Genomic DNA, 25,059 nt, shown 5'->3' on the forward strand with positions numbered 1-25,059 from the left:
TTTACACAAGTATCTGTGCTTGTACTTCAGTGCAGACTGTAAGTACTTTTGCCACCTTTGCGTGGAAACAACAGATTTGGAATAGCAAGACATTCGCCAACTATGGTTTTAGTGAAAGAATTTTGGCATGCTGACAACAATGATTCAGAGTTGAATCAGTACCTTTTGCCTACGATTTTACTTTACGACCTTACTTACGAATACTTTTACCTGCTTACCTTACATGCTCCCTTTATTTAAAATTGTACACAAGTATCTGTACTCATACGTCAGTACAGACTCGAGCGTGAATACTTTTGCTCGCTCTGCGATAAACCGATTCGCAAGAGCGTGATTTGACGTTTTTGACCACCGAAATGATTCGAGAGTTGAATCAGTACTTCTACTTACGTACCCTCTACTTTATTTTTTTATTTTTTATTTATTTTTTTACACAAGCATTTGTACTTGTACTTAAGTCCAGATCGGTGTGTGAGTACTTTTTATTTTTATTTATTTTTGGGGGTGGGGGACCATCTCTGGTTGGCCCGCTGCTTGTCAGTATGCAGTCACGTGGTATAACACGGACGGCCATGTTTCCGAAACACAAACAACAAGACTAGCAAGGCAGCACACACTCATACAACACACACAGACACTGATGCGACCGTTGGAGGAAGGCGAGGAAGAACAAAAAAAATACGACATTGAGCACGGAGCACGGCTTCCCGGGATTGTGTCGATTGGATGCGTTCGCAAGTGTTCGGAGCGAGCAATGCGTGCCGAAGCTCGGCTGTAGGCGACGCGGCCCGTTCTGGTGGTTGGGCTTCGAAACAAGCGAAGGTAAGCGAGCCCGTAGCGGCGCTGCCCGGGTGGTGGTTCCTCTACGCTAGCTAGCGGGCTAATAAGTGTTAGCCGCCGAGCTCGCGTCGCGGGTGCCTTTTATTTTATTTATCTTTTGTAATCAATCGACGCGGTTTGTTGTTTTCGCCCCTTGCTCGCCCTCGCCGTTGGACTTTGCGCCATTGCCGAGCGAGTAGTGGACGAGCAGGCCCCGAGGAGTCACTCCGCCCCCCTTTCCGCCATCACAGCTCGCTGGTGTCATTTGAACCTCCCGAGGCCTCCTCGGCCGTCGACGCCGAGCAAATGCGCGAGCTTCGGTGCTGCTAGCTTTTACGTACGCCACACAAATGTGATGAAAGCGTTGCCTTCGATGTGGTTCTGACACCCGCCCACACAAAGCAAACTAAAATAAAATGAATAAAAAAATAGCTTCCCAAGACCAAACAAATGTGGATTGCGTGAGTCCGCGCGAGGTATTCGGTGGATGCTATTGCTAGCTGTCCCCCCCCCACCCATTAATTGGAACATTTTCAGCCTTTTTAAAAAACATTTTTTTTAAAATTTTTATTTAATTGTTTTTACGAACAGTGCGGTGCACTCTGGAGGTATTTTGGCTTTTAACGCCGTGTTTTGAAGTCAAAAGTACTTTCGAGATCAAACGCGATTCAAAACAAATGCCGTGTCCAAAGGACAATACTGGCGAGATGTAAAATCATTTTTTATTTGATGATTATTGTTTTTTTTGATGATGATGATGTTGTTTTCTAGTGATGTAGAACTGCTGGGGTGGTTACCAATATTTTGAACCGCTCATGGAGACCAAAAATATTAGAAACAGCTCTGTGCAAATGAGTGCTTGGGATTTATCAGATTAAAAAAATGATTTCCACCATATATATATATATTTTTTTTTTGCATAAAAGTCATGATTCAGTTACTGGTTTGGTCAGAAAATAAGGAAAAAATGTTGATCATTGTTTTCCAAAGTTAAAGCTAATGTTTAAAATGTCTTATTTTGATGAAACACAAAGATAAGCAGTCTGCTTTAATGAAAGATGACAGAAATCAGGTTAGCATCTCTTAACAAGATAATTTAAAAAGCAATGAATCAACAATATACAAGGGGGGAAAAAACAGAGGTTTAAACATCAGAACTTGTATTGTTATTAACAGACATCTTTCAATTTAAAATCCTGGTCAATTTCATACTTTTTCATCAACATGGGTCTGTTGTCATTTTTGTATTTATTTTTTTCAAATTACTAACCAATCTAAAGTGTTGAAAATAGCTTTAGAAGTTCCACAATACAATGTTTAATATCGCATTCTTATTTGAATTTTCTGAAAACGAATTGTTTTGGAGATATGACGATATGTACTTCCGAACACACTGTACAACCACACTAATCAGTTTTTACAGTGCTGTTCTCACTGTCAAAAAAGGTAAACAAAAAAAAAAAACGAGTACGTTGTATTAAAATTACCATAAGAAAAAGGTCCATTGGCTTGAAATCATACAATTGTGTAATTAAGCAATATGATGATTGTGTTAAAGAAGTGATGCGAACAATGTTAGAATTCCCCGTGCTTGTTGTAGTTTGGATAAAGTGGAGCATGTTGACTGTTTGTTTTGTTGCCATCGCATTTTTATTTTTTATTTTGAAAATTCTTTCGAAGCAGAAAGTAGCTGCACTCCATCAAGAGGACTGCAGATTTCTCTCGTAATTTAAATTGAATTCTCGTGTTTCTTCATCTGTGTAAAGGCTGCAACTTTCGCTCTCTCCTGGATATAGTTTACTGTCTTTATTCATGAAATGAACGTGTATATTTTCCTAAGTGCAATGCGATGTAATAGTTTAACAGGTGCCTTCCGCTTTGCCGTCTTGAAAATTTTACATCACTGCAATACAAAAGCGAAAACAATTCAGATCAGATTTGGGTGTGTTTATCAGTGTGTTTTTATTTTTTTTTCCCCCCCCAGTGGCGCAGAGCAAAGGAAGACAGGAAGTCACGGCATTACCTGCATGGTCTCCGCCAGTCCACATTTTAGTCGGAGTGAGCGAGAAAGGCGCCAAGAAAAAGGGAAGGGAAGGAAAGGAGAGAGCAAACGGAGAAGAGGAGTGCGGGTCGCGTCTGCTCTTGGCAGCTGTTCCAGCAGCCTGTTGTTATTGTTATAATTTTTTGTTGTTGTTGTTGTTGTCGGCTGTGACTTTTCAAATGTTCCTGTGTTTCCTTTTTTGACGAACTGGTTCAGGTTATGACCTTAAATGTGAGATCTAACTGCTGTAAAAATTAAACAACAAAAAGATAGAGAGAGTCCAGGAGAGAGGGTGGGGGGGGGGGGGAGTACGAGCAATTACGATATATTTTTTTGTTCCGTTGATAATTTCCAAAGTACCTTTTTTTTTTTTTTTTTTCTTCTCCAATGTTTTACAACCTTAATCGGCTGTGAGTAGCAGGAGCTTCCATTCTCCAATCTGTCGTCAAAGCCTTTTCTTCACCAAGCACGGACTGATAACCTGGTACCCCTCAAGCACCAACAACTGGCAGCTATTCTTGTGGATGTTTTTTTGGGGGTTTTTGTTTGTTTGTTTTGAGGAGGGGGCGCCCTGTGACCACAGTTTAAGCACCACTCAGCCTTCTAGTCACCCAAGCCTAACTTAACCTAGCCAGCTCTAGCCTGGTCCTGCCCAGTCCAGCCTGCTCCGATATCTCTGGACAGGGTAAGCTTGTCCATACCAGAGAAATGCATCAACCCAAAATGTCTGCTCACTAAGAATGCGTTTGCTTCCCAGATACTCACTTCTGTGCGGACGTGAGGAATATGACTGCTGAGACTCTCAACTTCGGCCCAGAATGGTGAGAAACTGCGCAGTTTTGACGACACCTTTGCACTCTGCAACCGCAATAATAAATTAGATCTTAAAATAACGTTTGTCGATCCAAAAGGAGTCTCATTATCCGCCATGCCACTTCCGAGTGTTGTATTGAGGCTTCTGTGTTTTTAGAAAGAACAATGGATGCTTTGTTAATCCCAAAGGAAATTCAAGTTGAATTAAGGATTGATTTCAAGTCATCACTGAGGCATCGTCACTTCCATTTCCTCCCTCGTCCTCCTGGCCAGTGGATGTTTGCGTAGCGATTAATGGGAGGTGTTGCCCGCTGTTTGGTCACACTCCATTTCCAACAGGCCGCGACTGCCGCTAACGTTCCTGGTTCACGGCCAGACGGGGAGAATATTTCTCTCTCTCAGCACATCTGCAGCTGCTTGCCTCTCACTCTGGTCCTCGTTCCTCCCATCTTTTTCCTTTTTTTCTTTCAATGGCACAGTCATCATCATTTCGAGGGGTGGGGGGGTGAAATTGAATGAATTTCTAATGTCTGAGAAACAAAATGCAGTGAACTCAACGCGCCTTATGTTCACACTTATTTTTGATATACTACAGACAGATACATCATTCATTTTGTGAGATGTTGTTGTTGTTTTTTTCCCCAAATGGGTTTTGCCGCATTCTCCCTACTGGCCGTCGTGGTGCTCTCTCTTTCTCTTGCTCTTTCGCTCCGTAGCGCTCCCGCTAACACCCGCCTCCTCTGAGAGGTACATATGGTTTAGATGTGAGCCTGTGAGTCAATAACGCTCCACTGAGAGGCAAGTGAATGGCGCCATTGTTCAGCTCGCAGCTTTGGAAGCTGGTCCTCCTTGGAACAGCTTCTTTTTTTTGTTTTTGTTTTGTTTTGTTTTTTTTGTCCAATTGGAAAGCTACTTTATAGGAAGCTGACTTCATTCAGTGTGGGCGCGACAGTTGATTTGTTACAGACTGGGAAGTCAGTGATGTTTCTAGTTGGGTGCATGCTATTATATATATATATATATATATATATATATATATATATTTTTTTTTTTTTGGGGGGGGGGGCGGGGTATTCAGATGAAAATGATTGCAGTTACATAATAGTACTCTCCCTTGTGCGCACAGCAGAAGTCGGTAGAAAAATTCTCGAGTTACAGATCAGTGAAAAATGAAGTTATAGCTGTGTATGCTAACGTTTAGGTGTGCTCATCCCATCCAGGCTCCGTGCACTGTCCAGTGGGGGGAGTGTGACGTCCCCCCCTCCCTCCCCCGCCATGCCAAAGTACAAGCTGGCCGACTACCGCTACGGCCGAGAGGAGATGTTAGCACTTTATATCAAAGACAACAAGGTTGGTTGCGCCACGCAGAGCTGTGTCACGGTAATGCGCCGTTGATGTTGCGGGCAGCCTGCTTTTCATTGGTTAGAGGCTGGCGTGTTCCCTGAAGGCTCCGTTGTTGTTTATCGTAGGTCCCGGAGGACATGCAGGATAAGGAATTTGCTGCTATTCTCCAAGATGAGCCCATGCAGCCGCTGGCACTGGTGCCTCTCACTGAGGAGGAGCAGGTCAGCCTCTTAACACAAACTGCAGCGACACACCAAGGGTGAGCGTTTCCATTGGCTGCCATTCCTCACATTCCTCCCCATGCACGCTCTTCCCACTTTCCCCCTCGCAGAGGAACTTCTCCATGTCTGTGAATAGCGTGGCTGTACTCCGGCTCATGGGAAAGGGGGCGGGCGGAGCCGCCCCAGCCGGAGCGGTCCGAGGACGAGGCGCCGCACGAGGCAGCAGGGGTACGGAAAAGTAGAGAATGACTTCAGATAGAACAAAGCACTCTTTATTAATAGACTTGCACAACAATAATAAAAAAAATGCTATCCAAAGCGTTTGGCTGAAACTGCAATGGCTACGCGGCAGCTATTTGGGGAAATAGTAAAGTGTTCATGGTGGAGGTCACTTCCTCTTAACCTCCTTTTGTGCAGCCACTTATGGCTCAGTGTGGATGTGCGTGTGTTTGTGTGTGAATAGGCCGGGGCCGCGGCGAAGGTGGATTCTACCAAAGAAGTATTGAAGATGCTGAGGTTGGTTTCGGTCGAAGCTCCAGAGAGATACATCGTAGCCAGAGCTGGGACGACCGGTAAGGAAGTCACCTAGCACACTTTTATTCCCCCCATCTTTGTCTTCAAGGAGGTTAATAGAAGTAGGGTTGCAAAGTTTATTTCTAAAACAACCACATTTTATGCTGAGTTGTGGTACCTTAACTTATGAGTGTCCCAACTTGCAATTTTTTTCAGTTTCGAATCGTTGCCTGGTTGTATTTCTTGCATTTGCGAGGCGAAGTTTTAAGCCACGAGCAAGCTTCGGATATGACATTAGAGTGAAGTGGGGGGGGGGGGGGGGGGGGGGGGGGGGGGGGGGGGTGCAGCCATTTAGGTAAGGTAATGCCCTCACACCTGTGGGCAAGGAGAGCTATCTGTTTTGCATGGATGGCTGCTTATGGCAAAACAAAATGTGTATGCTTGAATGTGATGCTTTTCCATGAAATTGCCCTCAATTCCCATAGGCTCCCCTCGTTTCCAATTACGAGTACTGTAATTTCTTGTGTATAATGCGCATTCCCCCCAAAAATTCTCAAGTCAATAGTGCGCAGTATACAAAGGTATAGGGGGAAATGGGGGGAAAAAACTTTTGCATTTTATAAATGAATGCCGCCATGTAGTGGTTATGAAAAAGCTGTACACTTTCACTCTAATATGCCACCTCCACCTAGTGGTTATAAAAAAGGTGTACCCTACACTTTCATTCTAATAAGACAGGGGTATGTATGACTGCATATATGTACAGTTGTGCTCATAAGTTTACATACCGTGGCAGAATTTGTGAAATAGTTGGTTTTTTTTTTTTAAACAACCGTGATTAATTTCTTTATGGTTATGTTTTGTTTCATGATAATGCTTTTCTGAAATGTGTGTTAATTTGAATCCCATTAAAATACATTTAAATGTGTTTCCCCTGGTCCTTCATGTTTTCTTGTATTTGTAGAATTGTACCAACTTACAAATTCTGCCTCGGTAATCAAACAAATGAGCACAATTGTCTGTTTTCTCATTTACTAAATAAAAGCAGGGCTCTGAATTTCAAAATAAGAGCAAGTAAATAAAAAAAAGTATTACGTGTTCAAATAAAGTGCTTAACTTCAGAATAATTATTTTTAAAAAAAAACTAACATAATACAGATAATGCTTCGTTTTGATCATATGGGTAGAAGCAAAATCATGGATTGTAAAAATGCATTATACATAGGTTGAAGGGTTTTCCAGAATTTTGAGGTGTATTTTGGGGTTGGCGTATTATACATGGGTGCTCATTATACACGAGAAATGACGGTATTTACGAAATGTTCACCCCTTTGCAACCGTATTAACGAGCCATTGCTTTGCTTTTTTTCCCCTCTACAATGTGTGAATGCCACTTAAGAGGTGAGCGTCGATTTGAGAAGCCGCTGCGACGGGAGGGGGGCCGTCCCGGCTTTGAGGAGTCTGCGGGCGCCGGGGGCTCCGGGAGGAAAGAGTACACAAGGGCTGACAGCGATAACTGGCGCACCCTTCGGGAAGAGCAGGAGGGGGAAGAGGCCGAGCCGGGAAGCAATTGGAGAGTCGCTGGACCCCGCAGGGACGGTATGAGAGAGAAAAACACTCTGCTTTTGTTCCTTAAGTCAAACAAGTTCTGATGGAGAGCTTCATGAGGTTCAAGCTTGACTTGCGTCTCACGAGCGGGTGCTTTGTCAGATGGCGGTCCCCGCTCAGCAGGCTGGCGGGATCACGGCGGTCCAGGGGAGAGTCGCCGTCGTAAGTTCGATTTTGACTTCGGCGGCTCCGAGAACCCGAGCAGTGGCCGCCGGCGTGCCGGCAGCGAGGGGCCGGAGGACGACAGGGACGGCCTGCCTGAGTGGTGTATGGACGAGGAGGATGGCGGAATGGGAACGTTTGACTCGTCTGGCGCATTCATGCCTCTGAAGGTGAGGCTCGGCCAATGGACTGTGTGCCTTTTTAAATTCATTCAGTACAATTTTCTGTTCCTGTCTCGTTGTCTATAAACGTACTCTTCAAACTATTTTCCATTTCCTGTGGGTGTCATCTCTCAGAAGGGTGGCAAGGAGACAATCCTGGAGGAGGAGTTGGACTTCAAGGGCATTGAAGAGGAGGAAGAAGAGGAGAGTCTTCCTGATGTGGAGCGGAACAGTGGTGATGGAGACAAAGACAAGGGTTCGAAGCTTCATTCCATTCCGTTCTCATTGCTGGGATTTAACCCGCCATTGATGACTTTTCTTCCCTTCCTTCACAGAGAGTAAGGAAGCCACGTCAGTTGCAGTCGACGTGGAGGCAAAGCCAGCGCCGCCTTCCTCCTCCCCGCCTGCCCGTTGTGCTCCTCCATCCCTGGAGCCCCAGCCAAGCAACAGCGGGCCAACAGTGGACAGCCCTCAACTGAGCAACAGCCACCCTTTAAAGGATAGTAGCCCACCAAGTGAAGGTACGCGGCCACTGTATCTCTTGACTTTCTCGCATGCAGCCTTGCTCATCGAATCTCAGGCCAGTGCGAGTGGCTCACGTTGACATTTTGGATCGATGTCCCATACGTTTAGCCGCACCTATTGAATATCTTGTTGACTGAAACAGCTGCTCTATTGAACTAAAACTGAAGAAGGAAAAGTGAGGCCCATTGCTTTTGTTTGTGTGTCAGATGTGGCTCTGGTTGTAGGATCCAAGACCCAGGTGAACCCAAACACTGCCTCCTCCTCAGCGCTGCCTCCACCACCCCCATCTTCTGCTGCTCCCCTCCTCCCCCAGTCCGGGGTCGGAGACACTGAGGATGATGAGGGCATGAAACACCTGCAACAGGTATGTTATCTTAACTGAACATAACCGAAAATACACTGAATTATGTAAGTGGGGGGGGGACCTTGAGAAAAAACGCACCATAAATAGCCTTTTCAAATATTATAGCCTCACTAATGGAATCAACAGCAAGCTGCTTTTTATTTAGCCACACTAATAATAATATCTCTAACTCTATAATTTTAGCTCCGCGCTTTGTTAAAACAGTCACTCCTTTTGGCCGACGCAAACTGCGTGGCGAGATCAGACGCATGAACACCATTCTCATAGTTAGCTATGATTTCCGTCATTGTTTACGCTGCACTCGAGAAAGCACAACTCAGCATTGCGCCTGGCTGGCGAGGCTAAGAAAAAACAAAAAAGAAGCAAGATTTAACAGTATATTATTGTGATGAATCGAAGTACATTTACATACACTGTGTTTCCAATCATTAAAAAAACAAAACATAAGAGTAGAAGACATGACTCTTCAATTTCTCCCACTTTCTTCTGGCATAGTTCCATGAGGAGCTAAATTGGTATTTTGTGTGTCCCTATTTAGGAGGCAGAGAAGATGGTGGCGTCACTCCAGGACACCTCTTTAGAAGAAGAGTGTTTTACGCAGGCTCTGCAGCAGGAGAGCAGGAACACCGCAGCCGCTCTGCCTCTGTCGCACGAGGCCGCCATGAAGTGGTTCTACAAGGACCCACAGGGAGAGATTCAGGGTATTCCTTTGGTTGTGGACTAGTGCAGGGACTTACTTGGTCAGAAATGGTAATATCATAAATAAACAATCTCGCTGTATCTGCAACCCCCCCCCCCCACCCCCCCCCAACCAGGTCCATTTACCACCGTGGAGATGTGCGAGTGGTTCCAAGCTGGCTACTTCACCATGACCCTCCTGGTCAAGCGGGGCTGCGACGAGGGCTTCCAACCCCTGGGCGATGTCATCAAGATGTGGGGCCGTGTGCCTTTCGCCCCGGGGCCCTCCCCGCCGCCCCTGCTGGTGAGACAGCCACCACCAACGCAGCGCCCGCAGCCCACCCGGGGGCCCGCCGGGACTGTGAGTCAGAGCTCAGCCAACATAGACGATGGGAAGGGGTGGATGCAGAAGGGAGGGAAGATGGATAGACAGGCCACGGTAATAGAGTTTCACATTCTAAGGATTAACGGACGTCTGTGCATGCAGAAAAGACGTTTTCATCAGTGTTTGTGGTTAGAGATGTTGGATTTCTTGTTTGTCAAGGCACGCTACGAACTTCGTATGTCGCATGTCTCCCTCTCAGGGAAACCTGGACCAGGAGCGTCTGAAAAAACAGCAGGAGCTGGCAGCGGCAGCTCTTTATCAGCAGCTCCAACAGCAGCAGTTATTCCAGCTCATTAACCGGTGTGTACGCCCCACTCCCACCGTGCAGTCGCGCAGGACCGCTGCTTCCGTGTCGGTTGCGTTGGTCACTCAGCCTTTGCCTTGTAAATTGTAGGTGCAGTGAGCAGGGTATGATGCCTTCGATGAACAGGTCGATGTCAGTGCCAGATACAGGGTCCATGTGGGACATGCATACCTCAGCTTCACAGCCGTCAGGTGCGGTCTCATCTGCGAGTAGGGGATAAAAATAAAAATACATAAATGGCGATGATGCTGTGCTTAAATATGCCCTTCTTGTTACGTCCACGTAGGTGGTGAAGCCAGTCTTTGGGACATAACAATGAATCCTTCTACTCAGGGTCCAACTCTGGAACAGCTTCAAAAGGTTTGTTCTGATTTGTGTTTTTGTTGGTTTGTTTGTTTGTTTTGCTGCAGAGTTTTTAATGTCTTCCATCCAGCTGCAGCAGGAGAGGCGAGATGCTGAACTCAGGGCAAAGCGGGAGGAGGAGGAGCAACGGAAGCGGAGGGAGGAGAAGAGGAGGCAACAGGAGGTACAAAAGCGAAGGGAGGATGAGGAGCTCTTCAGACGCAAGCAGGTGACAAGAAATGTTCTATTAGCCCCCGTTTTTCATGGTTTACAGCCGTAACGTGTTTGCCGTGGCGTCCTTGTCGTCAGCAGCAGGAGCTGATCATGAAGCTACTGCAGCAGCCCCCCCAGCAGCAGGGGCCGGTGTCAGGCAGCTCCGGCTGGAGTGGGGCTTCTTCCTCTGGGCTGTCTAAAACGGGGAAGTCCCAAACTCTGTCTCTGCTGGAGATGCAGCAGGAGACCGAAAGGCTCCTGAAGCAGCAGCAGCAACAACAGAGAGCCCAGCAGCAGAGGGAGAGGGTAGGCACCTGAAACTATCATTCCTTTGATTTCTATGCATGCGAGCGTGGTTCCATAGTCCTTTCTGAACCGAAATGACAAAAGGGAACACTTTTATTGGATGAAGCTCCAAACTATTGACAAAAAAAAAGGGGGGGGGTGGGGGTTCACGCCATATGTGAAGCCAAGTCATGACGGACAGAAACAAGGGCGAACTTTTGAGCAGGAGACAACGAGGTGCAAATATCAATCGATTAATCAACACCTACGTAATCGATTAGTAAGTTAATCGACAACAGTTTGAATTAATAGAGACCTTGTTTGATTTAAAAGTGTCCAAATCCTTGGAGCTTCATCCTCTCATTGTGTTAAAATAAGACATTTGCAAACATCTGCTTTTACTTTGGGAAAACAATGATCCACATTTTTGCGGCTCAAACCAGTAACAATCATAATTAGTTTTTGCATTTTCTGTACTGTCAATTTGAAATAATGTGCTGTTTTTGAATGAAGGGGTGGCAATTAAAAAGGTTTTACATCTGATTTGTCTATTAATAAAAAACATGTCAGATGAATTGTTTATTCAAATAATTGTTAGTCGACTCATTTGTGCTACATTTATGAAACCCGGGAGTTGTCAGAACCGTGCAAAGAGCAGTTGTGATCATTCTGAGCCCGACCACTACTGACGATTGGGTTGCCCTATATGGGCTAAGATTATTCTACGTTTGGCAACGTGAAGGTTTAATGTTCTTTTTCGTCTCGCGATTTGCAGCACTCGGGCATGTCGATGGGGAGTTCCTCCATGGGAAGCCAGTGGATGGACAGCGTGGGCATCTGGGGAGGGCCTGGGGGCATGGAGGGAAAAGGCGGAAGCGGCGGCATGGGCATGTGGGAAGAGGCCGTGAAGAACCAGGCCGGCCTGCGCGGCAACGGCAACAACAACCTGGGCTTGAAGAACAGTTGCAGCAGCCCTTCACTCAGGTTGTATGTTGCGCTCGCGGTGCTTTTGTCGCTGTGACGTTCGACTCGTCTCGCCGTGGTTCTAAGCCGTGTCTGTGGCGCCCCCCCAGTGAGCAGTACATGATGCGTCGGAAGCGGACGGATGAGGAGGAGAAGCTGCTGAAGCTGTTGCAGGGCATGAAGCCCCAGGACGGCTTCACCACCTGGTGTGAGCAGATGCTGCACGCACTCAACACCTCTGCCAGCAACTCCTCTTCTCTGGATGGTTAGACTGCCCCCCCCCACCCCCCTCCCCACACTCTTTGGATAAAAGAAGATTTGATTGTAACGTTTTGGTCATATTGCCACAGTTGCTACGATTGTGGCCTACCTGAAGGAGGTGGAGTCTCCCTATGCAGTGTTGGAGTTCATCCGGTCCTACCTGGGGGACACAGTGGAAGCCAAAGAGTTCGCCAAACAATTTCTGGAGCGACGTGCCAAACAGAAAGCCAACCAACAGAGACAGCAGCAGCAGGTAAACTTGGGCAAGTGTGAGGAGCAACAAATGAGCTTTGCTTCCATGGTCGCACACGTGAAATGCGGTTATTCCTTCTGATTTCAGCTATCAAAGGAAGTGGCTGGCCTGAACATGAACTTCCCTCTGCAGGTAAACCTGGATGCTGACACAAAGCGCTTTACCAATTACAGTACTTTTTTCGAGTTCCGCCGAGTCAACAGTTTAAACGCCAAGGTCGAGGTACGTTTCGTCAGTACGCTTATAAACGTTGCGCACCCGCGCTCTTTGCACAGGACTCGATGCGAGGCATGAACGCAAGCGCCCTGCAGTCCATGTTCCAGGCCGGCCACATGGGCAAGACTGGTCTCTATGACAACCAAGGAGGGAAAATGAAAAAGAAACAGCCCATGATGCTGCACTCTGATCCCAGCATCTTAGGTACGTCATCTCACAGCTCCCCTTCTCCTTCCCTCTTTCTGGGAAGTCGTTCTCAAAATGGGGCCCGGGGAGCCTTCGAAAGTGTGTAAGCAAAAAATGATTTACAATAAATTATGTCGGATCATTAAAAAAAAAAGTGCATGCAAACAAATGGTGACCGGAGCACCAATTAATGAAATAATAATGATCCAATGACCCCTCTTTACATTAGCTTGTGGATTATCAAAAGTTCTGATATGTTTGTGATGTATTATCACATTAATCTGACATCCCCGCATGAATAGTAGTTCTTTTTAAGTCCTCGTTTTATATCGATACTTGTTTTTTTTTTGGGTGGGGGGGGGGGGGGGGTCAGGTTGAGAATTTACAATCTTTTTTTTTTTAATTTATTTATTTATTTATTTATTTTTTAATAGGTCTTTTCCAGAATAAAAAAAACAAATATTGCTCAAGTAAAGTTTTGGGAGATGCTTTTTATTTTAAATATAACTTACTTTCTTACAAAAACGCAATGTTGTTCTAGTTTTTTTTTATCCTGAAAAAATTTCTTTGCTCTAGTTTTTTGGGAGGGAAAGTTGGGGCCCCCCCCCCCCCTCTCCTCATAAAATGAATTTACGTGACATGGACTTTTTTTTTTTTTTTTTCCTTTTCTCAGAAAAAGGCCACTTAAATTCCTATGGCATTTACGGGTACACAATAGGTATGTTTTGAACTTTTTGACAAATGTGACGGATTTATTTTTTTCCAATCGTAAGCTCCTATTTTGGCGTCAGCATTTTGAGGGGAAACATTTTCCCCCTGTACAAAAAGGGCAAGAGCCCCTGATTTAAGGATGCTCCATAAACGCGTTCAATCTCAAGGGCTCCTCTCGTGGAATTTTCACTCCGCTCTCCCTTTGACGCTTGACTCCTGCTTCCCTGTGCCTTCTCCCCCTGCCTGCAGGCTACTCATTCCACAGTACGGCCGAGTGTCTGAGCCTGAATGAGATGGAGATGGTGGAGGATTACTGATGTGACGCAGCGCAGCAGCAATAGCTACCTGAGGCCTTCTTTGTCTTTTTAATCAGACAAACCTGATGACGAATGTGCACTGCTAGGGGAACCCAGGGGGTGGGGACTGTAAGCGGGGGCGGCCGAACGGTGGGGGGGGTACGAGGTGGCCGGGGGTTGTGGCTGCCGCTCCTCACACGGTTGGGACAAAAAAAGGGGCTCCCTGCTGCACCACTTGAGCAGGGGCAACAGGGGGGTGGGGTGTGCGTTTCAAAGAAACATGGGTATCCTCTGGCACTCAACATTTTAAGCACCTTATACTGAACTAATGCACTTTATCGAGATGGGATTTGAATATTTCTTTTCGTCTGTATGTTTGCGTGTGTGCGTGTGTTTGCGTGCGTGCATGCTCAGAATCAAGTGTGCATGCGGTATGCGTGCATCACAACTGGAAGTGTTAACACGGACGGGGGTCTTTGGGTGGGGTAGGGGTGAGCGTTTCAAAGTCAGGGGGACCTTTTTAAGTTGAGAGCAAATCCTTTTCTCGAAAGACAAACACTGTTGATATTTCTGTTTCGCTTTTTTTTTTTTTTTTTTTTTTTTACATTTGTATAAAAAAAGTAAAGCTATTGAAAAACGGAATATAAAAACTTGAAGATTTGCACTTGCCTAGAAAAAAAGAAAATAAAACAAAAAAAAGGGGGGGTAGTCATAGAAATGGATATTTTTTGTGAATGTGTGTGAAAGACTAATGTGTGATTGGTTGATTCTTGTCAGTAATATACCAGTGTGCACAGGTTTTTTTTTTTTGTTTTGTTTTTTTTAAGTTGCTTACCAAGATGTGTGAGACAAAAGTGGCCATTCTTGAGTTGTTCTGTTGTTCGGTTTATTTTGTACTCATGTTCGTGTGCGTGTGTGCGCGCGTTGAGTAAGAGAGAGGGCAATTGCACAACACATCCTTTCTCTTAGCAGCTCTTTATCCCCCACTTGGGTGATAAACTCCCTCGGTTGTGTTTGAATGATCGGGGAATTGAGGCGACGACGATTGCGGGCTTGTGTGTGATTGTTCATTTTGCTGTTGAAAGAAATGAGTCCAGACTACAGGTACTCATTTTGAAAACTGTGCTTTTGTGTGTTTGTGTGTATGAATGCACATTTGTGCCTAAGAACTTGGATCGGGTGCGTGGCCATTGAGACATTAGCTCTTTTTCAGAGTGAGTGTGACGTGTGTCAGTGCTCAGCACAGTGTATGTCAAGCGTATGTTTTTTAAAAAATATATACAAGTATATATAAATGTATCGTTGATGTTTGTAGTTCGGTCAAGGGGTGATCCATCGGACGGTTAGCGGGGTGCGATCACGTTGCCTTTTTGTCAGCTCTCGAACTTGTGAATGAAAGGTGTCGAGGTTTTGACTCATGAGGAAAAAAAACAAACAAAAAACAAGATTACAGCATCTTAACGGTGCATGTAAGTTAGCATTATGTTACTTGGTCGTTGTTGCAATTTCAGAATGACGAGTTTTTTTTTTATGAGAAATATATACGAATATATACATTATATACAAAGTTTAAAAAGTATTTGGACTAAGATAATGAGCACTTGGGGCTGCTATTTCTGTTGTTTGTTTTTTGTTTTTTTTTTCTTACGTTGTGATACATTTTTTGTTTCATTCTCGCCATGTGAAGTGTATTTCTTTCTTAAGAAAATATTGAATGTATTCCAAAAAATGACAACAAACCCGTGCTGATTTTTTATTTTTTTTCCTCAGAAGATTTCAAAAGTGGAAACAAAATACAAGAAAGCTTCAGAGGTTTTTTTTTTTTTTTTTTTTTTTAATTACACAGTGGAGGAAAAAAACCAAACTGTGGATAGATACAGTTGAACACGCTGCCTCTACAATCCTGATCGTACAAATGGTGACTAAGAATTAAAAGAGGACGATTTCTATTCCATACTGGAGCTTTGGTTTACAAACCACATGGATATCAGTGGGTGCATTTTAAAAAAACAAAAAAAAAACAAAAAAAAAAACAATTTCCCATGTCTTTTTTTTTTTCTTTTTGATTCCCATGTAAAATGGGCGGGGTTTGCAAGTGTGCTTCTGCCATTATGGACATTGAGTGCTGTTCTTGAGGAAAAATGGACAATATTGCTGCCGACTTGGAGCTTTTAGGGACTGCGATGCCAAGGATTGACCTCCATTGTTTTCAGATATATATATATATTTTTTTGTGGAATGGAGTGCAGGGCGACGCCAGTCGGAGAAGGAAGTAAGAGGCAATACGAGTCCCGGGCTCAGTCCTCGCCAGCACTCACCCTGCCCTAACCAACTCACCTATGCACTTTTGTTCACTTCAAGCTGTGAGGTACCATTTTTTTTTTGGGAGACGGGAGCACAACGGGAGGATGGTGGCATCACTGAAAAGAAATTCCCAAACTGAACTGAAAGACTGGAGCCTCCTGTACATAACAATATTTTTCTATCACCTTTCAGAGTAGACTATGACTATGGCTTTGGAAAAGATGAAGGAAAACTCATGACATGCCATTTATGTCGGAGTGAATGTTTTTTGGGAGAAAAAGAAACAAACAAAAAAACATTTTGGGCCTTTTTTTTTTTTTTTTTTTTTTTTTTTTAAATTTTTTTAAATAACCCTGGAGTCAAGCAAGTGGAATGGAAAAGAAAAAAACGTTGCAGCTCCCAAAGTCTGAACATTTGGCACTGGTAAGACATGATGTGCTGGATCAACTTGCTCGCACGTTTGCGCCGTATATACTCATCTCCTGTTCCTCTCTTCCCGCAGGAGTTTGCCTCTGTGCTCTTTCTTGTCAACCAGATGAAGCCGACCCAGCGAACTCAAAAACCTTGGGTGCGGCTTCCCGGACAGACCAAGCAGAACTGAGGACTGCGGAATCCCATCTGTGACCCATGGCCATCATCGACCCACCTCGGACAGGCTGCTCCGAATGAACCTACTACCAGCAGGTCCTGTTTGGATGGCGAGGACAAAAGCCTGTTTGGCTTCCAGTAGGTGAGAAGCCACCACGAAGCTCTGCAGCCGTGGATTTGGGCGGACTGAAGACTTGTACAAAAAAAAGAAAAACCAAGACTCTACACATCAACACTTTGCTCCATGTCACACAGATTCTACAGTCCAAAGGAGGTGGACACACACTCACACACATCAGTTAAAGTGGGGCTTTGTAAATAATGTACATTTGTATGTTTTGATTATTTTTTGTTTTTGTTTCCTCCCCTCCTGACTTTTGCTTTAATTCCCCAGTTCAACATGCCTTAAAAAAAAAAAAAACAGCAACTGTACAGTCGTGTTCCGAATGGCTTTCACTGACAATGTTCCTGAATTCGAGTTGGACAAATTGCACAACAACGCTTTTGTACCAGGCTTTCTGGTTATCAAGAACAGAGCAACAAGCTTTTCTTGACTCATGTATGTATATACTTTTTGGGATGGTGTTTGGCTTTTTTCCTTTTTTTTGGGGAGGGGGGGGGGGGTCACCGTTTTTTGTTTTTCTTTCAGTGAAGAGTTAGTGTTGTTTAGATGCGCATTTGGTGCAGACTGAATTAAAGGGTTGAAGTCTGTACTGTTTGGAGCTGAGCTGAAAGAGCGGAAGGTGAATCAGATTTGTTGCCGTGTGACCAAATATCAATAAGCAATGTAAATGTTTCAGCCAAATTGAACCACATCATCCTCAAATTGAGATTTTGGGGGGATTAGAATTTAAACGTGTACTTTTATCACTCTGAGATGCTGACTTTTTGTGTCCTGTATTTGATGCATGACTTGGAGCAAAGTGCATATGACACCGCTGTGTTTTGGTGCCCAAATTTGACCTCAGGTGACACCAAATGGACAACAAATGCTCGATAATCAGATTTAAAAGATTTACGCTTCCATTTCCAGTGATTTCAGATCTACTTTGAATTAACAGCATTGTAGATTGGTAACTTGCACGACATCGGATACTTGTCGGTTTTGACTGAGCTAAAAGGTTTGAAAACCAAACTTTAAGCACTACAGTCGATCAGGTAAAAACGTTTGTTTTTATTTAATATAAAGCACAGCACAGCGTTGGTCTTACGTTGTTGCAGTTCGATTTGCTGCACTGCCGATTTTTACGACTAGATAAACGATAACATTTAAGTGTAAGAACGTTGCATATCCGATCGAAAGGTTCTATTTGGCTTTCAAACATTGTCCCTCACATGTTTTATAACCCAATCAGCTCAGCTCCTTTTGCTCAAGTCTTTGAAAGTTGTTACAGAACCTTTATTTTTGGTGGAAAAGGAGCAACTGAAAGATGTGTAAATAGTTTGGATTGTTTTGTTTGAAGAACAAAATAAATACTAGCAGTTAGAGACTGACTTGGTGCAATTCACTTGCTCGAGCAAAAAAATAAATGTATAAATAAATAAATAAATCACTTGCTCTGGAAATCACGCGCACCAGCTTTGTCTCGCGGGACCTGCTGAACACATGGCTGCCCGCCATTGTTTGCAGATTCAAGTTACGAAGGAAAAGACCCGAAATAGAATATCTGCGTCTACCTATTGAGTAAATGCCCGCAACACAAGCTTCACTACACTCCTGCTGCCTCAACCAAGAAGAGGAATTCAGTCCGCATTTTACGAAATTAACGGGGACAGAGACTCGAGGCGGGTAAGTAGAGTGTTAGCATGCTAATGCTAACGTGACGTACACTTGTTATTGTACATAATGTAAAATGGAAGTTGTTATGTATCAAAACAAAACAGACTGGGCTTCGCATGGCGACAGGTGGGGTTTGGGAGCCCTTATAACAATATGAGTGTTTTTTATACATTGGTGTGTGTAGTGCAAACAGTTTTCGACACGGACCGCAATCGGCGCGCTGTTAATACGTCATTGCTGTCGCATAAATAGAACGTGCTGGTTTATCATGAGAGTAGCCAACAATTGTACTCGAGTAAGAAAAGACTCAAGTGAAAGTAAAATGTAGTCCAAAAAATTACTTGAGTAAATAAACACTCACTGAAAATGTACTCGAGTACGAAGCAACTGGTAACTCATTTAAACAACAACAAAAAAAACAGCAGCATGGACGTAAAATGCAAACGTACAATTTCAAATATTGCCCAAAGATTATCAATAACTAATTAGGTACACCTAATCTTTATCAAATAGCACAAATCAAGACAAATCTAACAACAAGAAATTATTAAATAAATGTTCTGTTTACACGTGAAACAACTCTTTGGGGATGTGTTTTAGCTCCTCGACAGTGAAACGTCAAACTCTTGGTAGGTTGTGTAACACATTATTTTTATTTTATTTTTTTACCTAAACTTTATGAGAGTCTACATTACTGCGATGCAATCAAGAGTAGCAAGTGCAATGTAGCTCAAAGTATCGGAGTAAGAGTAAGCATTTCTTCTTCATAAAAATACTTGAGTATGAATAAGAAGTACATTGCATTTAAACTTCTCTGAAAAGTAAAATTTTCCCCAAAAGTTAAAGTAAATGTGAAAGCGTAAAAGTAGTGTGTTACTTTACGACCCGCCTGTGATTTTACTGAATTAATACAAACAAAATGCTTCGTGTACATTTGCCTTGTGATGTGTTACGCTACTTGTATTTGAAGATATTTTTGGATCACAGCTCAGGAATTAGTCTCTTGCCGAAGTCACAAGTTTATTATTGCTGCCACACGCACACTCATAAAAGTTCATTATCGCTTTATAACGATAAAATTTGACTTCCGAATTAGGCTACACAAGCTCAAAGAAGTTGTGTACGTCTTTTAAATCTTTTTAGCAACTTTCCCCTTTTTTATAGTAGTGTAGTTACGAAGCTAGTAAGTTTGATATATAAGACACAAAAAAGAAGACTCGACAGGGCACTATTTAGTCATTCCCAACACTGCTGAGGTCTTGTTCCAGGGAATTGTCATTGTTTGTGCATAAGGGAGCCATTAGTGTCTGTTCTCCTCGTTCGCAGACCCGCGTGCGCTGTGATGTCCTCGCCCGCCACCATATGTAGCAAGCCACACTGCACGGAGAAGGCCAACCACAGCTACGTGTCTTTGACAGCCCACCGCCAGGGAGCAGCAAAGGCATGGCTGACCCGGGTACGAGCGCTGAAAGCGCAGTGATGGAGGGGCAGGACACCGCATCGGCCCGTGAGCCCTCTCAACAGGTGTCCGAGGTCCAGGGGGATCGGGATGAAGGAGCCCTCGCTCCTGCCAAACGTCCCCGGCTGGGTGAGGAGGCTCAGGGGCCGTGTGGGGACCTCCACCCACCTGACCTGGATCGAGATGACCCAGCACAAGAAGACGTGGAGCAGGAACAACAAAGTAGCGTATCTTTTGCCTCACTCTTTGACACTTGGCATGCTTTTGTAGCATCTTTGGACAATCTTATTTTCCGCTCATAGGAACAGGAGCCCCCCCGGATGCCAAAGACTCTGGTGATGACGTGGAGACCACAATGGGTGGGGGCACTGAGGAGGAGCAGCAGTGCCAGCAGAATGCTGATGGCGGCCCTGATGGAGAGATGCAAACAGAAGAGGAGAAGCTTCATGAGTCTGCAGACAGTCCGAATGAAGGACGGCAGTAAGTTGAGTTTACTTTTATATGGAATTGTATTAACATGACTCTTAACTCTCTTTCCCCCCTCGCCTGCAGCCTTGCGTTAGACTTTTCCCAGACCCCCCAGGTCCTGACTAGTGCCTGGAGCGAATATGCCAATTTCTCAGAGAATTACCTCAAAGGTTGCAAATGGTAAGTAAAAACATACCCAAGCGCAAGTGTGTGTGTGTGTGTGTGTGTGTGTGTTTTAAATGCAACAGCTCCCGAAATCAGAGCAACTTTTCCGTCTGTTTTCAGGGCTCCGGATGGTTCGTGTATCCTCAGCAACAGTGCGGACAACGTGCTCCGCGTCTACAACCTCCCTCCGGAGATTTACACCTCCAACTGGGACGTGCTGCCTGAGATGGTGAGCGTGACATCGGTTCGTTCGAACAGCGCTTTTCAGTGTGGTCAAGCGCTACGTGGGCTCCCTCTAGTGGTGTGCCAAAGAATCACTGGCTCCGTACATTTACGTTTTGTTTGACTTTTAAGTTCAGTGCTATTAAGAGCTGTTTGTTTTTACACATTTATTTAGGTACATTCTCAATTTAAATTGTATGCACAACGGAATTATAATTTGATAAGTATTTCGGGACAGTTTTGTTGTGTTCCTATAACTGATTGCAGTGTTAATGTGTAATCTGGATAATGTAACAGTGGCTTACAATATGAAATTTACTTGTTAGGAATAAAACATCTGTCTCGTTTTTGATGAACACTTAAGTATACTGTTAATGTTGGTCATGATGGTGGTTTTTTTTTCGAGGTGTTAGCTGAAATTTTAGAACCAATCGGAAAAATGCTCTCTGTAACTGTCTATTAGAAGTCCTTTGGTGCCCCCATCAGGTCTATGTTGGTCTTGCAACTTCAAGGAACCCTGCTCTTTATGAATTCTACCTGATTTGTGATGTGTATTTGATGAACATTATTATCTTTATATCGGCAGAATTGTTTGAGACATTTAAGTATGAACTGACCTGCTCATTGACCGCCTTCCCTCTATTTGCCAGAGTCCGGTACTCAGGATGGCTGAAGGAGACACCATCTATGACTACTGCTGGTACCCCAAAATGAACTCGCTGGAACCCCACTCGTGCTTGTGAGTGCGTGCTCGTCTGATTTCATCGCAGACGGCGTGTTTGTGTGCTCTTTTTGCGGAGGGACGCTGTTAGCGCTCTTTCAGAGGGCGAAAGCAGCAGCTTTGGTTTTTGTCCGCCCATATATGAACCCCGCTAACTGTTTTTTCAGTGCGCTAATGGTGCTCCTTCTGAGTACTGACAGAACCTTGAGGGTCTTGCCCTTTCCTGACATGTCCTTTGGAGATTATCAATCATCTGAGTGGCGGAGTGAGAGTGTGGCAATGAGCTCTGGATAATTTATCTTTGTATACACACATACACATTCTTCCAAGGCCACTTTTGGCTGGGTTGTATAAGAGACACGGTTCAGGGTTCAGGGTCTGCGCACAAATCGGTTTTGATGGAAGGTCGTCTTGATCAGAGGAGTCCTGTGGGTCAAAGACGCGCCTGCTGATGGTTGAAAATATTTCCTCTCCTCATCACAGTTCTGTGACGTCTCACGTCGATGTACAAGGAACCTTTGGATATTCTAGGTTCGCAATTCGCCCGTTCGTAGATTGTTTTTGGGAACACCGTCTTCTGTTTTGGTGGGGCTCTTGGGGCCTGGGAAGGATGTTCAAGTGAGGGGAGGCACTTTATTTAGCCACGTTGTAGCCTTTACTAATAGAGAAGAGTGCTGTGCAGCCATCTTGTGGCGTCTTTAGGTAATTACAAACCTTATCGGGTGGTTGTCACTTACTTCCAGATTTTCACGATTTACGGCAAGGACTCCAGGAGAGAAAACTCTTCTTCTCCCTTTTCTAGAAGACGTTTCCGATGCCTCAACCCCTGGATCCCCGTCATGGCTGAAGATTCTGAGCATTGCTCTAGGCGAGCAGCAGCGGAGCGATTATAATTGGCCACTTCCCGCCTCTGGGATAAAGCGGCGCTGTCGCGGCTAATTTGCGTTGCTCTAATTAAGCAGCAGTGATGTTTGGAGCTTTGCGTGATTACGTTCAGGTGGATGTGATGAATACATGATTGTTTTCTTCCCCCACTCCTCCGCTCAGCTCTAGCGATGGCTACGACATATCAATTTCTTTTAGGTAACTCATTCACTGCCAGCCTTCCCAGTTATCATGGATATTTGACTTCTAAAGCCGTCAATGGCAGCGAATGTGTGGCTGTCTGTAGTTTGACCTTCTGGAATATGATTTTAAGTCAAAGCTGTGTGTCGTCCACAGTTTTGCGAGCAGTAGCCGCGACAACCCGATCCACGTGTGGGACGCCTTCTACGGCGAGGTGCGGGCCAGCTTCCGGCCTTACAACCACCTGGACGAGCTGACGGCCGCCCACTCGCTCTGCTTCTCCCCCGACGGCTCTCAGCTCTACTGCGGCTTTGACAAAACCGTCAGGGTCTTCCACACGGAGCGGCCCGGCAGAGACTGCGAGGAGCGGCCCACCACGGGTCGGTCGTCGCTCACACACATACACGGAACGTGAATGTGTTTGTGAGAGAATGTCCCTCTTGAAAGCGTTTGTGCTTTCCGTGCCGCAGCGAAGAAGCAGAGCGGCCAGAGCGGGATCATCTCCTGCTTGGGCTTCAGCCCGTGCCAGTCGCTGTACGCCTGCGGCTCGTACTCGCGTTGCGCCGGCCTTTACTCGTGCCGGGACGGCACCCCGCTGGCGCTGCTGCCCGCCCGCCACCGCGGCGGCCTCACCCACCTGCTCTTCTCTCCCGACGGCTACTACCTGTACACGGGCGGGCGGAAGGTACGCTGCAAACACTCAAATCAAGGCAAAATCCAGCCCTAGAAAAAATAATACCATGAAATTGTCACCACGACGGCGTATTAGGGGCACAGACTTACAGAAAAAAGAAAAAAAAAAGATGACATTTCAAGTCAACAATGAGCGAGTGTGTGTCCTGGCGTAGATTAACGATTAAAAGGTGTTGCAATGGTGCGCTGGGAAAAAGACGCCCGCCCACACGCACTCGTCATATTTTTCGTGCAGGATCCAGAGATCCTGTGCTGGGACATTCGAGAGCCCGGTCAGGTCGTGTTCTCCCTCAAGAGGAACGTGGCGACCAATCAGCGCATCTACTTCGACCTCGACCCGTAAGTTTTCATCTGGCCGCCCGCCGTCGCGCTGCGCCCGCGAGCTCCATTGTATTTCTGCACCGCCAGGTCGGGCAGGTACCTGCTGAGTGGGGGCACGGAGGGGGTAGTGTCAGTGTGGGACTGCCAAGCCCCTGCAGGTGGCGAGGAGGTACTGCAGCCTCAGCTCAGTTTCCAGGCCCACTGGGACTGCACCAACGGCGTCAGGTATTGTGCATGACACACTTTTCAAACGCCATTTGTAGAAATAGACACATTTTTACAACCTTTTTGTCTTGTAAAATACATTACATACATTACATATGTACACTGAATTCACATTCCAAATTCTATCTTGAACATTTTCTTTTTTTTCTTGAAAATATGCAACTTTACTATTGTAAAATAATGATTTAATATAAAAACTATCCAAATTTTATCCTCGAAAAATTGTGATTTTTTTTTTTTTTCCCCCCTCAAAAATATGCAGCTTTCCCTCAAAAATATGCAGCTTTTATCTCCATAAGATTTTGACTTTAATCTTGAAAATATGCAACTTTATTCTCGCAAAGATAGACAATTTAAACTCAGAACTGTGAGGCACTCGCTAACCCCAACTGTGCTTTAAACAAATAAATGTTTCTGTTTTTTAAATATTTGCATTACAACATTATTTCATTCTCATTTCAATTGTTTGTTTGCAATAATTATTTTAATCGACAAACCAGTTGTTTACTGTCTTGCCCACCCTGCCCTTTGCTGTCCTAGTTTATTTTGATTATTTAATTATACGTAGTTTCATAAAAATAAATCATTCTCATTTTTAAACGGTATTATTTATAATTGTTTACGTCAATCTACTTGAATTTGCTTGCCCCCCCCCCCGGTCCAGCATCCATCCCTTCATGCCGCTCGTGGCCACGTCCAGCGGCCAGCGGCAGTTCCTGTGGCCCGGCGACGGCGAGGGAGACTCGTCGTCCTCCTCTTCCGACGCCGAGGGAGGCGACGAGGCCGCGACGTCTTCCGGGGCCAACCGCGGCGACAACGGGCTGAGCCTGTGGTGGGGCGGACCGTGCGGACCCCCCGGCGACGAGCGGTGTGACGAGGTTTCAAACATGCAGAGCTGAACTAGAAATTTCACAAGGGGTACACTCGCAAAATCACAGACGGGTTCCTTTTCTTCAGCAAGGATGCAAATGAGGACAAACGTGCCAGAAGTGTTCTATTTTTATAAAAAGCACGGCGTCTTTTCCTTTGTATGTCGTGCCAAAAGTCAGCATCTGATAATGTATTCTTTTTTTTTTTTTTTTTTTTTTTTTAACCTTGTGATCATGTTCACACACACAACACACTTTCAATAAAAAATAAATTAAATCCACTTTCAAATTCTGCTTCACAGGCTGTCGAGAACATTCCAAAGCAACGGGGCGCTATAACTCCTTTTAAAGTAAGGACATTTTTAGCCAACTGGGAGGCAGACGATTTTACCCTCCTGCCTCATGTTTTAGCATTCAAATTTGGGTGTTTTTGTGGAGAACTTTTTTTCTATTTATTGAACTAAAATATGTGACTTTTCTCGTAAAATTGCGACCAATCTCCAGTTTATACAACA

At 44.9% G+C, this 25,059-nt stretch overlaps 3 protein-coding genes across 8 annotated transcripts in view; all 3 read left to right on the plus strand.

The window, feature by feature from the left end:
* Window positions 1-560: 560 nt before the first annotated feature.
* gigyf1a (GRB10 interacting GYF protein 1a) lies at window positions 561-18,044 on the plus strand. Of its 3 annotated transcripts, none has more exons than XM_061763753.1 (26): window positions 561-822; window positions 2,804-3,545; window positions 3,618-3,681; window positions 4,894-5,023; window positions 5,143-5,238; window positions 5,349-5,466; window positions 5,702-5,810; window positions 7,151-7,350; window positions 7,462-7,691; window positions 7,818-7,938; window positions 8,018-8,203; window positions 8,414-8,571; window positions 9,110-9,272; window positions 9,387-9,688; window positions 9,834-9,934; window positions 10,029-10,129; window positions 10,225-10,298; window positions 10,372-10,509; window positions 10,590-10,799; window positions 11,554-11,765; window positions 11,852-12,006; window positions 12,092-12,255; window positions 12,343-12,387; window positions 12,531-12,675; window positions 13,618-16,391; window positions 16,471-18,044. In XM_061763753.1, the coding sequence occupies exons 3-25, from the start codon at window positions 3,647-3,649 to the stop codon at window positions 13,683-13,685; spliced, it is 3,261 nt and encodes a 1,086-aa protein (XP_061619737.1). In that variant the 5' UTR covers window positions 561-822; window positions 2,804-3,545; window positions 3,618-3,646; the 3' UTR covers window positions 13,686-16,391; window positions 16,471-18,044. The 3 variants fall into 3 exon arrangements, with proteins under 3 accessions (XP_061619737.1, XP_061619739.1, XP_061619740.1); XM_061763755.1 differs by having other exon boundaries at window positions 9,387-9,610; XM_061763756.1 differs by having other exon boundaries at window positions 9,387-9,610; window positions 11,554-11,762.
* Window positions 18,045-20,133: 2,089 nt separating this feature from the next.
* wrap53 (WD repeat containing, antisense to TP53) lies at window positions 20,134-24,719 on the plus strand. 3 transcript variants are annotated; one of them, XM_061763765.1, is made up of 8 exons: window positions 20,134-20,275; window positions 20,348-20,443; window positions 20,549-20,657; window positions 22,593-22,816; window positions 22,907-23,121; window positions 23,365-23,468; window positions 23,538-23,675; window positions 24,340-24,719. In XM_061763765.1, the coding sequence occupies exons 2-8, from the start codon at window positions 20,404-20,406 to the stop codon at window positions 24,572-24,574; spliced, it is 1,065 nt and encodes a 354-aa protein (XP_061619749.1). In that variant the 5' UTR covers window positions 20,134-20,275; window positions 20,348-20,403; the 3' UTR covers window positions 24,575-24,719. The 3 variants fall into 3 exon arrangements, with proteins under 3 accessions (XP_061619749.1, XP_061619748.1, XP_061619750.1); XM_061763764.1 differs by adding an exon at window positions 21,301-21,389 and having other exon boundaries at window positions 20,174-20,443; XM_061763766.1 differs by having other exon boundaries at window positions 20,259-20,443.
* Window positions 24,720-24,820: 101 nt separating this feature from the next.
* efnb3b (ephrin-B3b) overlaps window positions 24,821-25,059 on the plus strand; it is a 50,578-nt gene continuing 50,339 nt past the window's right edge. For both annotated transcript variants that reach the window (XM_061763771.1, XM_061763773.1), the window contains exon 1: window positions 24,821-24,894. The gene's annotated coding sequence lies outside the window, so the exon portion shown is untranslated. The remainder of the gene's footprint in view (window positions 24,895-25,059) is intronic.

This window comes from Phyllopteryx taeniolatus, chromosome 23 (assembly GCF_024500385.1).
Source record: "Phyllopteryx taeniolatus isolate TA_2022b chromosome 23, UOR_Ptae_1.2, whole genome shotgun sequence".
Lineage (NCBI taxonomy): Eukaryota > Metazoa > Chordata > Actinopteri > Syngnathiformes > Syngnathidae > Phyllopteryx > Phyllopteryx taeniolatus.

Excerpts from the sequence above, each read along its gene's own strand:
- gigyf1a (XM_061763753.1), top strand. The coding sequence starts at position 3,647 with ATGACTGCTGAGACTCTCAACTTCGGCCCAGAATG. Across the intron at positions 8,204-8,413 it reads TAGTAGCCCACCAAGTGAAG|ATGTGGCTCTGGTTGTAGGA; the intron begins GTACGCGGCCAC and ends TTTGTGTGTCAG. Across the intron at positions 9,689-9,833 it reads AGATGGATAGACAGGCCACG|GGAAACCTGGACCAGGAGCG; the intron begins GTAATAGAGTTT and ends TCTCCCTCTCAG.
- wrap53 (XM_061763764.1), top strand. The coding sequence starts at position 20,313 with ATGACTCTTAACTCTCTTTCCCCCCTCGCCTGCAGCCTTGCGTTAGAC. Across the intron at positions 20,444-20,548 it reads TACCTCAAAGGTTGCAAATG|GGCTCCGGATGGTTCGTGTA; the intron begins GTAAGTAAAAAC and ends GTCTGTTTTCAG. Across the intron at positions 23,676-24,339 it reads GACTGCACCAACGGCGTCAG|CATCCATCCCTTCATGCCGC; the intron begins GTATTGTGCATG and ends CCCCCGGTCCAG.